Here is an 11930-nt window from a genome sequence, read left to right as displayed (position 1 = left end):
TGAAGGCAGCTGTCACCCAGAATGACAAGACAGTTTAAACACTCAGTAATACTCCAGATGTTTATTTCAAGCTTGAGTTAGCAGGAAACCTGCGTCGGACAGTCAGTCACTTGGGGCCGGGCTTCAGGTGACCCAGGGTGCTAAGCAACAGAAGACTCAGGCAAAGAGGTGGAAATGGGTTCTGCTGGGGGACTTTTAACTAATCTACCTAATGTGGTTACATCAGAGTGTCTGTTCTGCCCCATTACACGTGGTTGGTTCATGTCTGAATTAACTTCTGGAGAAACTGAGAGATCAGCAATACATGAAAGTAATATCCTGTATGTACCTGTACCAAACATGCTGAAAAAGAGAGAAAAAAATTGATTTACTAAACGAAAAGTAAAAGTGAATTTAAAAATGCAAATTCTAAATTGTGCATTTTTACATTTTCAGTAATAAAAGACTGATTTTTTTTTTTAATTAATCTATTTATTGTTGTTCACAATGGATTCCAAAGGAGCTCTTATTCTGAGTTTCTTGTTTTCTCTCTTTGATCTCTCGAAGTCTCCACCTAAATAACACCTGATGTGGGAATGATGGAGTCCAAAAAAACAAAACAAAAAGCTTTTTTTATAGCGTTGGGAAAACATATATACATTCCAAGTGTTTCATGCGCATCTGTACAACAGTTGTAAGCGAACACAGAAATTACAAAAACTGCTTTAGACTGTCTATACCATTTTAACTTCCAACAATTGGAGCCTAAGAGAAAAGTTTTCAACATTTATTTCTAACTCAGTGCTGTTAGGTTAGTCTGAAAACAGGCTGAGAGGTTGCATGCATGTTTTCAATAATAAGTAACATCCTTTAATGTGAACACAATGTTTTCACAACATCTAAGAGAGCTTTCTTTCCTCATCTCTGATCAACAAATGAACACAGAAGGGAATGACAGCCACCACACTTAGGGGTATCGAAGTACTTTTACAAAATGACAGCATGTAAAACAGAACCTCTGAGTGAGTTGGCATTTTGATGAAGTCGTACAGCTGCAGAAATGTAAGCGTTGCAGTCACACACATGAGCTTAAATACAGTTTTGTGGCCATTCTTCCCTTTGCAGCTCTGCACAAACATTTCAGAGTTTACAGCCAGGCCCAGTCCAAACAAGGCTCCCAGGTTTCTCACCAGGCCGGCAAAAGGCGTGGTGTCGAGGTGTATCCAGGCCGGGTTAGCGCACCACTGTTTGGCTTTACACACTGACCACAGAGGATCAGTGTCAAGCAGTTTGAAGAGCAGATAAAAGCAAAAGGCCAAGGAAAAAAGAAAAACGGTCATGTGGAGATACACTTTCAGACTTGCATTGTAGACCGAGGGGACGTGATCAAACAGCTCAGCCACCAGCACGCCTAAACAGTGCAGAACAAAGTAGCCGTCAGCTGGGATGAAAACACATGGAAGAAGTGTGTGGAAACCTGTGAAGGTAGATTGGAACGTACCAATGAGAAGACCGAGGATAACCTGATGTGGGAAGTGTGTTGCAATATAAACTCTGGAGATGCAAACGCTTATTTGAATGACCCAAAAAAGCATCCACAAGCAAGACCTCAGAAGACGAAACCTGGAGGAAATTACACATTTTGACATGACCAGCAGTGAAGACACCACTCATTCTTTAGTTGCTCAATATATATATAAAAAAACCCACCTTTGAATGCACCTGGTTGATAAGATATTGGAGGGTTGAGCAAAATGTAATGCAGAAGTGACCATCACATACCACAAGGATGACGAGCCCATCGCATGACCAGATGGGCTGCCTGCATAAAGAAAAAAGAATGAGTTACATATTGTTTGTGATACTCTCAACAGAAATTTCATTCTTATCATTAGGTGACGGGTGTGGTGCGCTTTCGAACCCGGTCCTGTTTCACAGGTTGTCTGAAACTGTTCCAAATGTGGCGTTGTATCATTGTGGTAGAATTGAGTTTCGTGCACCCACCAGTAAGGTCGCTCTCCAAAAAGACTCCTGTTAAAGAAAAACAAAGCTGTAAATACGCAAACACACAAAAATGTTGAGTTATTAGGGTTAGAGTTGGCTTACCATTTAAAAATGAGATTGAACCAGTCCCCAATAACAGCCACCCATATCATCTTGGTGCCCACATCATGACTGAGATGAAACCAGATTGGAAAATACACTGAAAAAATATTACGGGGGTCACTCACTGCAGACATCAAGTTAAGGAAATCATGGTGTTCCTTGTAGTTGTTCTGCAGGTGCTGTATAACCAGCACACCAAAGCTGTGGACAAAATCCATGTATTCCTTTTTCTGCATGCACAGCGGCAACAGCTGTTTCTCTAGCACCAGTCAAAGCACCATGCAGCCCTTCCTGACATCAGGCGGCTTTATATCCTAACCTGTCATCATCACTCATTCAATGGAACCATGGCAACAACTGCAGTCTCTTCCATGAGCAGTCACTGCTTGTCCAGGGCATGAGTGCTCAGCATTTTAAGAAGTTACAAAACAGTTTGTACCCTGACTGCGTAACCACCATTAGATGCTTCACAGATCATTGCTTTTACAATTGTTAAATATTAGCCACTGTACACACAAAAGGAGACAGCATCCCACGTAACCCCTCAAAGCCTTTCAGCCACTTGAATATTTTAATTCTAAGTGAACATCGTAACAAAAAGGCCTCCCTATGATATCAAAATCCCAGCCCATCTGGCACCCGCAGCCAGACAGTCTGTGTGTGTGCGTGTGTGTGTGTGTGTGTGTGTGTGTGTGTGTGTGTGTGTGTGTGTGTGTGTGTGTGTGTGTGTGTGTGTGCGCGCGCGCGTCACTAATGTGTTCAGCTGTCGAGACCTGTCTGAAGTTTCATAGATTGACCACTAGATGGAAGAAAGTTGCAACAAAACCTATTTGAGTTCCATTGTGAGGAACACAAGTGTATCATTCAATGGTTGTAACATTGCACAGATTAAGAGGGTACAATAGTATAAAATAATAAATAAATAAATAAATAAATAAATAAATAAATAAATAAATAAATAAGGACAGAAAAAAATGAAAAAGGAATAAAAGAAAACGGCTTCATGTTTTTCAAATCAAATCAGTTTAGACTTTAATGTACCGAGTGCATTAAAGAAAAACTCAGATTCTAGAAAAACCTGTTGGGAATTTACTGTTATTTTAGACTGTGGAAGAATGCATTGTGTTTTTGTATTTAGGATACAAAAACAGTCATTTATTCTTTCGAATAAATACGATAGAGATCTCTTTCAGGACGAAAGGTAAATTTTTAGAACAATTCGTTTCCCCTAAATGTTAATAATTATATTTAAAATAAATAAATAAGAAAAATAAATAAAGCCACACATTTAATTTCATTTTGTGGGAATTGAGTTTTCCTTAAAAAAGGCATGTATACTTATTCTAAGAAAACATTTGAAAAAGGCGAAATAAGTAAAACTATTATGCTATTAAACTATGAAAATATTTATAAAAACTGTTCATACAACATTCTCTTCTCGGCATGTGCACCATGCATGACTGTAAAAGTAACAAAAACCCGCATTCGTAACGTAACGATTCCTTTATTTCTGCACAAGCATGATATCATATGTACATAATGATTTAAGTTACTCCCTATAAAAGTGATGACTGGCTAAGACGAGATATGAACATTTTTCACGTTTCTCAAAGCGGAAGAAAAACATTGAGGCACCACGTGTTCTTCCGGTGCGTCACTTCCGGTCTCCTGACCGCCGATTTTTTGAAAATAACGACTCTTTTTCAGGGATTAAATCATTCCAGTGTTTATTTTTACCCTTTTCCGTTTGAAACAGGTGAGCAAAAGGTTGTGATCATAACGTTAGTTTGTAAATAAATGTGCTACTTTTCTCGCTGTCAAACGTAAACTCCTCAGAACTTTATGGCGACTAAACAATCGGAAATCTCCGTGGTCGTTGTTTGTATTTTGCATTCTACCGACACCACTTTAATGTTGTGTCTCGTTTCGCACTATCCGTGTAAAAGTCCAACATGCAGCATTTTCTCGTGTGACGTTTACTCACAGAATACAGCCGTTAAATGACAGCTTTTACGGACACACCGTGTTCTAAAGATCCACATATGGTCCCTGTTACATTTACCATTCGTTGGCTAAAATTGCATAGAATTTTTTTTAAAATAGTTCTGCAAAGTGTTCTTCATGTCCCTGCAGTAAAGCCTGTCCTTTCTGTTTATTCACAGACTGACTCACTGTCATCATGCTGTCCGTCACTGACCCCAGCATGAGTGACAAGTTTGCCAGTGCGATGGAGGAAATTCAGCAGAAGCACCTAAAGGCGTTTGCAGACATAACGGACATGACTGCTGAGTTCTCCCAGTCCCACAAACAGTTTGTGATCTCCGCTATCGGTGAGTTTCAGACAGTCTCCGCTTAGACTTTTCACTTGTGAAAGTTGCAAAGCAAAGATGAGATATATATATTTTTTTTTGTAACAGATGCTTGTTTAAAGAAATGCAGGGCTGATGAGACGATGTTTGAAACAATACAGGCATTCAAAAAAGGTGAGTTTCTGTGAAGGAAATCTGAGTCACACTTTTCGTGTAACTTCTTCGTTTCTTCATGTCTGTGTTCAGGTCTCAGCATTTTGTAGTAAAAAGATGTTAAGCGTTGTTTTGTGTGGATAAAATTCACCATTTGTTCTCCAGAACTGGAATGGAAACAAGTTTCTCTGACGGAGAAACAGCATGCCATCTCTGAGGTGGTGTCTGAGATTCAAGACAAGGAGATGCAAAAAGATGACATCATGCAAAAGATTCAGAAACTTAAAGAGGAGCAAACCAAGAGGAGAGAATGTAAGACAACATTTCTCCCTGGAGTGAAGCTTGTATCTTAAAGTCTTCACAACATTTGCAAACTGGACAACAAGTGCTTTTTTTTCCTGCATTTCTTTTCAGTAATTGTGGCTCAAAATAAAGCAAACAAAGACAGACTGAAGAATCTCCAGAAAGCAAGATATGTCTTCCAGGATAGTCTGGGCCTTGAGATACGAAGTATTGCTGGGAAAACAGATCTGAAAGGTATGGAACAGTTTCATGGCCAAAGTTCTGTAGAAATCATGGTTTCACGTAAGTAATATGAAGATTTTGCAGGGTTCATATTTGTTGAGTTGTTCATGCCTTGGTGCATGTGCATCATTTCCTGAAAGGAAATTTTGTTGGTTTGTTTCTATAACCAAGCGTAATTTTTTAATCATATAATTTGATGTAGCAAAAATGGAGAATCACAACACTTAATCTGAACGAAACAATCCACAAGCCTGCTAGATCTTGTGTAACATATTCAAATTAATACAGTCAAACATAATTATTCTGTCTGGCAGATTATTGAAATAGAGATCCTGTCCTGGATTATGAAGTTGTCGTGGTGAATTAGTGTCAGCACAGATTCGCCTGATCATGAGTGAGCATGACTGAATAAAGTCAACAAAACTTATATCCCGAGTATTCAGCTCTAATGTCAAATTGGGTTTTTCTTTTTCTTTTTCTTTTTCTTTTTCTTTTTCTTTTTCTTAAAGGTGAAAAGTTATTTCAGTTTGTGTTTCGTAACATCGACCCGGCCAATGAAGACAGCCCCTACGTGGTCACAATGGGAATGAACGAAAATCGGCAATACCAAGGTAAGTCACGATGTGTCCTGTAATATTTATCAATTTAAAAATATTTTAAAGCTATAAATTGCAGAATGTGGTTATCATATTTATTTGTAACCGACTTTGAAAACTCACCACAAAAAAGTAACTGAGCCAGAATAATGCAATCCTTTTTGAGTATTTTATTGAGTTTAACGGGATTATTGTGGATTGTTCTCTCATGTGACCTTGAGGCATTTCAAGAACCATATTGTCTTGGTTTTGTTTGAACATAAGTTTAGTTTATTGCAATACACCACCATCAGTATCTGCCACCCATCCTGTAATAATTCCAAGACTCTTAAATCTGTGCAGTTGTGTCCAGCGACCCCCCGCTCGACTGTTTGCCTGTCTTGGAAAGTCGACTGCAGGAGACCAATAATTTGGCGGCATTCCTGGCGAACATCAGGAGGGAGTTTATCTCTCAGGCACGCTGCTAAAGATTGGAACGAAACAGAGGATGAAAAAGACGACGTGGTGACGGACCTGCAGCACTGTGGACGAATCAGAGCAGGGAGTATTACACTGAACAGAGTGACCGATCTGTCAACTATCAGTTTCCATGTCAAGATGTTAAAGTGTAAATATATGTAAGACATAATAGCAAGAAACTTGACTTAATGTTAGGAGCGTGCTCACAGATCTGGCTTCTTTTAAACTCTGCTGTGGAGTTATCTTTTCCCAAACTCGGTCAGATGTCACAAAATCAGTAACCTGTACAACAGTAAACAGTTTTTATTTTCCTCATGATTGCTTTTAGACTCTTATATAAATTCACATGCATGTAATAAAGTTGGTTTATTAAATACCTCAGTGCTTGGTTTTTTTTTCTGTACACAGTGTCGCATAAATAATGAAAACAATAAATGATTAGTGCATAAAAGCTCAGCAACGATGTCAATCCCATAAAGAGCAACAGGAAGTAACGACAGCAGACAGTGAAACTGATCCTGACTAGAAAATCGTGTCACACTGAATGATTTTTGGTTTGTATCACATGTTTCAATCTGTGTGAACAAAGTGTTTTCAGTTTGGTGTGATTTCTGGCGACGCGGGATTTGAGAATCTTTGATTCGAGGGGAGTTTTGTAGTTTTTTTTTTTTTTGTATCAGGCATCGGAGGATGTCACCGCTCCAAAAACCGGTAGCTCTTCAACGTAGGTTGATGGGAAGAGGCCGCACTGTCCGTTTAGGGCGCCGTACCACCAGCCGTTCTCTTCCTTGGAGTAAATGTTGAGGAGATCTCCTGTGAAGGAAACCATGGCATCACTTCCCCTCACGAGCTGGAGTGATTCTCATCTTGTGGCGTCGTCTCTTACCTTCTTTCAAAGCCAGTTCGTCATCGTGTTCAGGTGTGAAGCTGTACAGAGCCTTGCATTGTCCTATACTGTTCCTCTCTGCTGTTGTTTGAACTGTGGAGGGTTTGCAATATCTTAGTTTGAGACACCTAAATAAAACTGAGTGGATGTTGTGAATAAATCACCTTGTTGTCCTCTGCCGGCGTCGGTTCCATCGACTGTGCCGTCACACTCTGCGACTTCAGCGGTGGATGTGATCTGTCCAAAGGCACTGAGTGGACGCTCCGCAGGCAGCTGGCTTCCAAATGGGGACGGGCCTTTGTATATGATGGACGCTCTCAGCGAGTGTCGGGATCGGAGCGGCGCCCTCCTGAGCTTGACCGGGCGACTCAGCTGAACAACACTGTGCACACAATCCTTGGGGGGAAAAATGTCTTTGTTACACAGAAATCTTTCTTTAGAAAAGCGTAGGCAGATGATGAACACACAATATGGGGTGAGAGGAGGCACCGATCAACAAGTCAAGGCACTGATTGACAACTAAATGCTCTGATTAAATGTGCACCAAAACTACACTGATCAAAAATATATAAATGCAAGACTTGTTTTTTGGACATAGGTGTCATTCTTGAGGGCAACCCGCTGGCCTTACCTTGTCTTTCCATCTGGAAATGCTGCCTCTGAACCGGCGGAAAGAGCGCGGCTTCCCTTCTAACTCGGACAGCGCCACGGACAGCTTGTAGTGCGTCGCCTCCAGCAGGTCCAGCTTTAGAGCGTTCTGCAGGTGATCAGTGATTTGAGTGGACTTTAAGTTGAGAGGACGTTAAAGCGGATGCTCAGTTCTTTAAGAGACCTGGAATCTTTTACCTCGTCGAGCTGCTGTTCAGTGTCCTCCAGGTTGTTTTGGTTTGAAAAAGAAGGATTTTCAGAGTACATCTTCGCCAATTTTTGTAATCCTGCAACAAAACCGAAATTAAAATGGCTTCAGCCACAAAGGGAATGAGCTTCATGCGTTTCGCTGGACTTGCCTTCGCGATCTTTCCTTGTTTTGGTGATGCTGTCCTCCAGACGCTGCAGCTTCAGCTTGATGGCCTCTCTTCTTCTGTCTTTGCCCATGAATGATTTGCTGTCCTCCTCCTGGACACAGATGTCAGAAAGGTACAAGTGTCTCCAGTTGAAACATTTCGTCAAGATTCAACTACAGATTCTCAAACCCCCCCCCGAAAAGAACTCACAAAATAATCTGCCATCAAGAACTCCGATTTGTTGTCTGCAGCCGTGATGCTGTTCACCTCCACCAGGGTCTGAATGTCTTTGTCCATGTCCACCCTCTGGGCTGCTTGCTGGATCTGACTCTGGCCCTGGAAGAAGCAGATTCATGGACGAAACAGGAGGAAATCCAACACGCAGCGATGGAGGGGGGTCAGGATGACTCACGTGTTTGAGGGTCTGTCCAAAGCCAGACATGTAGAGGCTGTACCTGCTCATACTGTTGAACAGGACTTCGATTCGTTGCTTCTCCATCTCCTGTAAGACCTGAAGAACAGAAAAGTAAGGATGTTTCCTACATCCCACTCGATCTGTCCTCAGACTGAGAAGATATTTTGAATCATGTTTTTGTGATGAGGTCCACTCAGAGATTCAGAGATTACTCTTCACTGAGTTCTTTCTTTTTCTTTTTTTAATCATGATTTCCTATCAGGAATCTATTAAAGATATTTCATCCTGCCGATGCTTTTCAGCAGCAGGCTGAGCAGACTGGTCAGAAAGTCCTGAGGACATCGCTGAAGAGCGTGGAGGAGGAGGGTGAGAGGAAGATCTTATCAGAGCTCCATCATGGAAATCATCTCTCACCCCTAAATGACAGTAACAAGGAGAACAGTTACCTCAGCTCACAATAAAACTGTGTAACACTGCCAGCCCAACGTAATCCATTATGAAATACTGTGAATGTGTATTTATCTATTCTTTAATCTTATCTTATCAAAAATCATACTGAGCAAGGCAACACCCTGATCTCCAGATTTCCCTCTTCGAATTCCCACACTTGAAAACCCAGTGATCTGTGTCTGGCAGGTTTTGGATTTGAGCTGAAGGCTTCATATCCGGCTCATGTGGCCTGTTTATTGCCACATGGAGATAAATGCTCAGTATTTCAGAGAGTATGAGTTGCAGGGTACACAACGGTGAGAATTCAGGCCTTTGTTGTTGAGCTGGCTGAGTCACCGAGAGACTTTCTCTGGCTAAACATTCACCGGTTGAACTCTTGTTCTCACGAACGAGACGCCCTTGAGAAAACCGGAGAAAACCGTTCACTCGCACAAAGCCCGTCGTGCTCTGTATGAGAGCAGCAGCTAAATGCCCAAAAATAACAAGGAAGGTTTTTTTTTTTTTTTAATTTTTTCCTCTCTCTCACCTGGTAGCAGTGTTTCAGTGTGTTTTCCCACTTGAGCCTGATCTGATGACCCTCCAGGTTGATGTTAAAGTACTCCTCGTCCACCCGTGTCTGCATCTCTGCTGACTTACTCAGCCTGTTCAGCATCTGCACCCAAAACAGGGAAGAACAAATCTCCAGCTTCATGCACCAGTGCTCTTTTTAGTGGACTGTTAAAAGGTGAACAGCGTTGGAAAAATGTTTGGCAACTTTTCCAAATACCTTTTGTTTTTCTTTCTCCGTGCACATCTGTTTGTTGCTCTCGACGAAGTTGAACAGTGCCTCATGTTCCCTGGTCAGACCCACTAATTTCTTTTTGATCTGTAACAGAAGAACATGGGATAATTGCAATTCAATAACAGAAGTGGAAAATCAATTTTTCGGAGGACAGCTCTAAGATAAAGAAGTGATCTGCTGCACTGAGAGAATGTGTCATGGTTCTCCTCCTCACAGCCTAAACACACACATTTGAGGGGCTCATTGGCTGGAGGGTTGGCCTGTTCACTGGGTTCAGCTCAAACACCTCAAGTTATTTATTGAATAAATAAGTGGTATGGTTGCTTTGGCCACACCTGGCAATCAAACCATAATTTTTTAACGCTGTCAAAAGTGACTAAGAGTTCAAACTTTTCTTTTAAAGCCGGGGCCGTTGTTTCCTATCAGTGCAGACAGCTATGATGTAATTCTGGAGCTCCAACATTATCCCCTGAGTTTACAGCCGCACTAACGTTTTATGGATGCGAGCAGCAGAGCCGAGTCTTATCTCGGCTCTCGTTTCGTTCTTCTTTTTGTTTTGAGAGGTTTGTTATTACCTTGAGTTGTTCATTCCAGTTTGCAGTAACAAGTTTTCCGGTTCTTTCAACGGCGCTGTCAAGCTTTCAAAATGCAGAGAAGGGTTAGGAGAGTCATGATAACATGTCTGAGTGCTGAAACAGATATACTGGCAGGGAGGGAGAACAGACTCCGTACCGGTCTCTTCCTTTTACTGTGCTCGTCGAGGACTTGTCGTATTTCCAGAATGGCTTCTTGCTGAAATGCATTTCCTAATGACCTGAAACGACAACATTACGCCACATTTACCTCTAAATCCCCACAACCATTATTTAATCTGTGTTTGGCCTCGGCCGGGACGTGAACCCGGGCTGAGCTCTACCTGTGGGCGTCCGCTCTGGAGTACATCTCATCCGACACCTGACACCAGGCGCTGTAGGTGGAACTGAGAGAGGAGAAAGCAGCGTGAAAAGGTTAGAGCTGTGGGCTAATGAGGCCGACACCTGCTGCTGTTGTGATCACATCCAGCTCGCAGGGCGCGCGTCATTTCCCATGATACCATTATTTCTGTGTGCCACATGGCCGATAGCTCCCAAGAAGAGATCGCGTTTCACACAAAACAGACAAAGGACAGGGCTTATTAAAAGAAAAAGAGAGATTCTTGTGTCCCTTACTTGTTGGACATTCCTTTCGAGGCATTGATGAGCCTGCCAGCGAGTTTTTGGAGGCCTTTGGCGTATGTGAGCTCCAGCTCGGCCCTACAGGGAATGAAAACACAGCTCCAGCAGTCACCCGAACGTCTCCCTCTCCAACCAGAACCCGAACCCTAACCGTGACCCCCGAACAGGACTGGACTCACCTCTGCTGGAACACTGCCAGCAGCTCCTTGCAGAAGAACTCCCCATTTTTGGAATATTTCTTCACATTTTGATAAAGTCGCTGGTACTGAAACACAGTGACATTGTGCCACGGGGCAATAAGCACGCAAACCGACTGAAAGACTGAATCTGAAGTCACATTTAACAAACTTCTACTTCACAACATGTAAGAATAGAGCAGGAACTCACGGAGCAGGTGCTGACGGGGTTCTTCATCTTCAGACGACAGCCGTTTGTTGACTTTGCACCAAGAACTTTGACCACTCTCCTCCCAAACTCACTCATGCGGAAATGACCTGAGCGCTCGCCGGTGCGCCACACAAAGGAAAATTCCAGTGAGAGGAGAGAAAGGAAAAAAAAAAAAAACAAACCTCCAAGTGTAAACTGAAGCGAAATGGCAGGTCAGGTTGTACAGGTGGGAAGTGGAAGACGTAAACAAGGGAAAGTGCATTGTAAGCATTATTCAACTAAGTAAACTGGTTTAAAAGGAGAGGTTCTTTTAGACATACTGAGGTAATGTAAAACAAATGAATGGCACTCACCTTTTCCAGTTTAAAAGCTGATTTCAACTCGTGAATGTTTTGCGGATCATCAGCAGGAATTAAAGAGGAGCAGCTTTCAATCGTATCATGTTTCACTGGAAATATTGCAATTAAAATGTTCAAATTTAACATAGGCAAACTGTTCAAAGCGTTGTTTCTTTTTTTTTTTTTTTTTTTCAAAAGTGAACGAGGTGGAAACAGTTCAAAACCTCACCAACCAAGCTGGGGAAGCTGTTAATAAAGACATGGTTGTGGCTGCTGTGTCTGAAGTTGTATGTGTTGTTAATGGTGAATTAATATCCTGTGGTCCACG

The 11930-nt window shown here is 41.9% G+C and overlaps 3 protein-coding genes across 3 annotated transcripts; 1 reads left to right on the top strand and 2 right to left on the bottom strand.

Moving 5' to 3' along the window:
- Positions 1 to 878: 878 nt before the first annotated feature.
- On the bottom strand, positions 879 to 2306 carry LOC115402654 (glucose-6-phosphatase 2). The gene is made up of 5 exons (XM_030111154.1): positions 2086 to 2306; positions 1901 to 2010; positions 1702 to 1801; positions 1481 to 1602; positions 879 to 1390 (listed from the first exon to the last, which is right to left on the bottom strand). The coding sequence occupies exons 1-5, from the start codon at positions 2301 to 2303 to the stop codon at positions 879 to 881; spliced, it is 1062 nt and encodes a 353-aa protein (XP_029967014.1). The 5' UTR covers positions 2304 to 2306.
- A 1414-nt stretch (positions 2307 to 3720) lies between these two features.
- On the top strand, positions 3721 to 6497 carry spc25 (SPC25 component of NDC80 kinetochore complex). The gene is made up of 7 exons (XM_030112670.1): positions 3721 to 3841; positions 4248 to 4415; positions 4503 to 4568; positions 4713 to 4859; positions 4962 to 5084; positions 5582 to 5683; positions 6011 to 6497. The coding sequence occupies exons 2-7, from the start codon at positions 4265 to 4267 to the stop codon at positions 6133 to 6135; spliced, it is 714 nt and encodes a 237-aa protein (XP_029968530.1). The 5' UTR covers positions 3721 to 3841; positions 4248 to 4264; the 3' UTR covers positions 6136 to 6497.
- nostrin (nitric oxide synthase trafficking) lies at positions 6446 to 11385 on the bottom strand. Its single transcript, XM_030112669.1, has 16 exons — positions 11265 to 11385; positions 11057 to 11142; positions 10872 to 10955; positions 10580 to 10642; positions 10396 to 10477; positions 10239 to 10301; positions 9649 to 9747; positions 9409 to 9534; positions 8430 to 8528; positions 8228 to 8353; positions 8021 to 8129; positions 7860 to 7948; positions 7645 to 7770; positions 7178 to 7409; positions 7014 to 7106; positions 6446 to 6940 (listed from the first exon to the last, which is right to left on the bottom strand). Exons 1-16 carry the CDS (start codon positions 11358 to 11360, stop codon positions 6804 to 6806), a joined length of 1710 nt encoding a protein of 569 aa, XP_029968529.1. The 5' UTR covers positions 11361 to 11385; the 3' UTR covers positions 6446 to 6803.
- Positions 11386 to 11930: the final 545 nt, after the last annotated feature.

Source organism: Salarias fasciatus, chromosome 16 (genome assembly GCF_902148845.1).
Source record: "Salarias fasciatus chromosome 16, fSalaFa1.1, whole genome shotgun sequence".
Lineage (NCBI taxonomy): Eukaryota > Metazoa > Chordata > Actinopteri > Blenniiformes > Blenniidae > Salarias > Salarias fasciatus.
This window is presented reverse-complemented; position numbering and strand designations above follow the sequence as displayed.

What these genes read in the sequence shown, in the direction of transcription:
- nostrin (XM_030112669.1), bottom strand. Translation starts at nt 11,360, where the DNA reads ATGAGTGAGTTTGGGAGGAGAGTGGTCAAAGTTCTTGGTGCAAAGTCA. An exon ending in CGGAGAAAGAAAAACAAAAG is followed by an intron (nt 9,535 to 9,648) that starts GTATTTGGAAAA and finishes TTTTGGGTGCAG; the next exon opens with ATGCTGAACAGGCTGAGTAA. An exon ending in TCTTGATGGCAGATTATTTT is followed by an intron (nt 8,130 to 8,227) that starts GTGAGTTCTTTT and finishes ATCTGTGTCCAG; the next exon opens with GAGGAGGACAGCAAATCATT.
- spc25 (XM_030112670.1), top strand. Translation starts at nt 4,265, where the DNA reads ATGCTGTCCGTCACTGACCCCAGCATGAGTGACAAGTTTGCCAGTGCG. An exon ending in AATACAGGCATTCAAAAAAG is followed by an intron (nt 4,569 to 4,712) that starts GTGAGTTTCTGT and finishes TTTGTTCTCCAG; the next exon opens with AACTGGAATGGAAACAAGTT. An exon ending in TGGGAAAACAGATCTGAAAG is followed by an intron (nt 5,085 to 5,581) that starts GTATGGAACAGT and finishes TTTTTCTTAAAG; the next exon opens with GTGAAAAGTTATTTCAGTTT.
- LOC115402654 (XM_030111154.1), bottom strand. Translation starts at nt 2,303, where the DNA reads ATGGATTTTGTCCACAGCTTTGGTGTGCTGGTTATACAGCACCTGCAG. An exon ending in TTCAATCTCATTTTTAAATG is followed by an intron (nt 2,011 to 2,085) that starts GTAAGCCAACTC and finishes TTTCTTTAACAG; the next exon opens with GAGTCTTTTTGGAGAGCGAC. An exon ending in TCCAATATCTTATCAACCAG is followed by an intron (nt 1,603 to 1,701) that starts GTGCATTCAAAG and finishes AATTTCCTCCAG; the next exon opens with GTTTCGTCTTCTGAGGTCTT.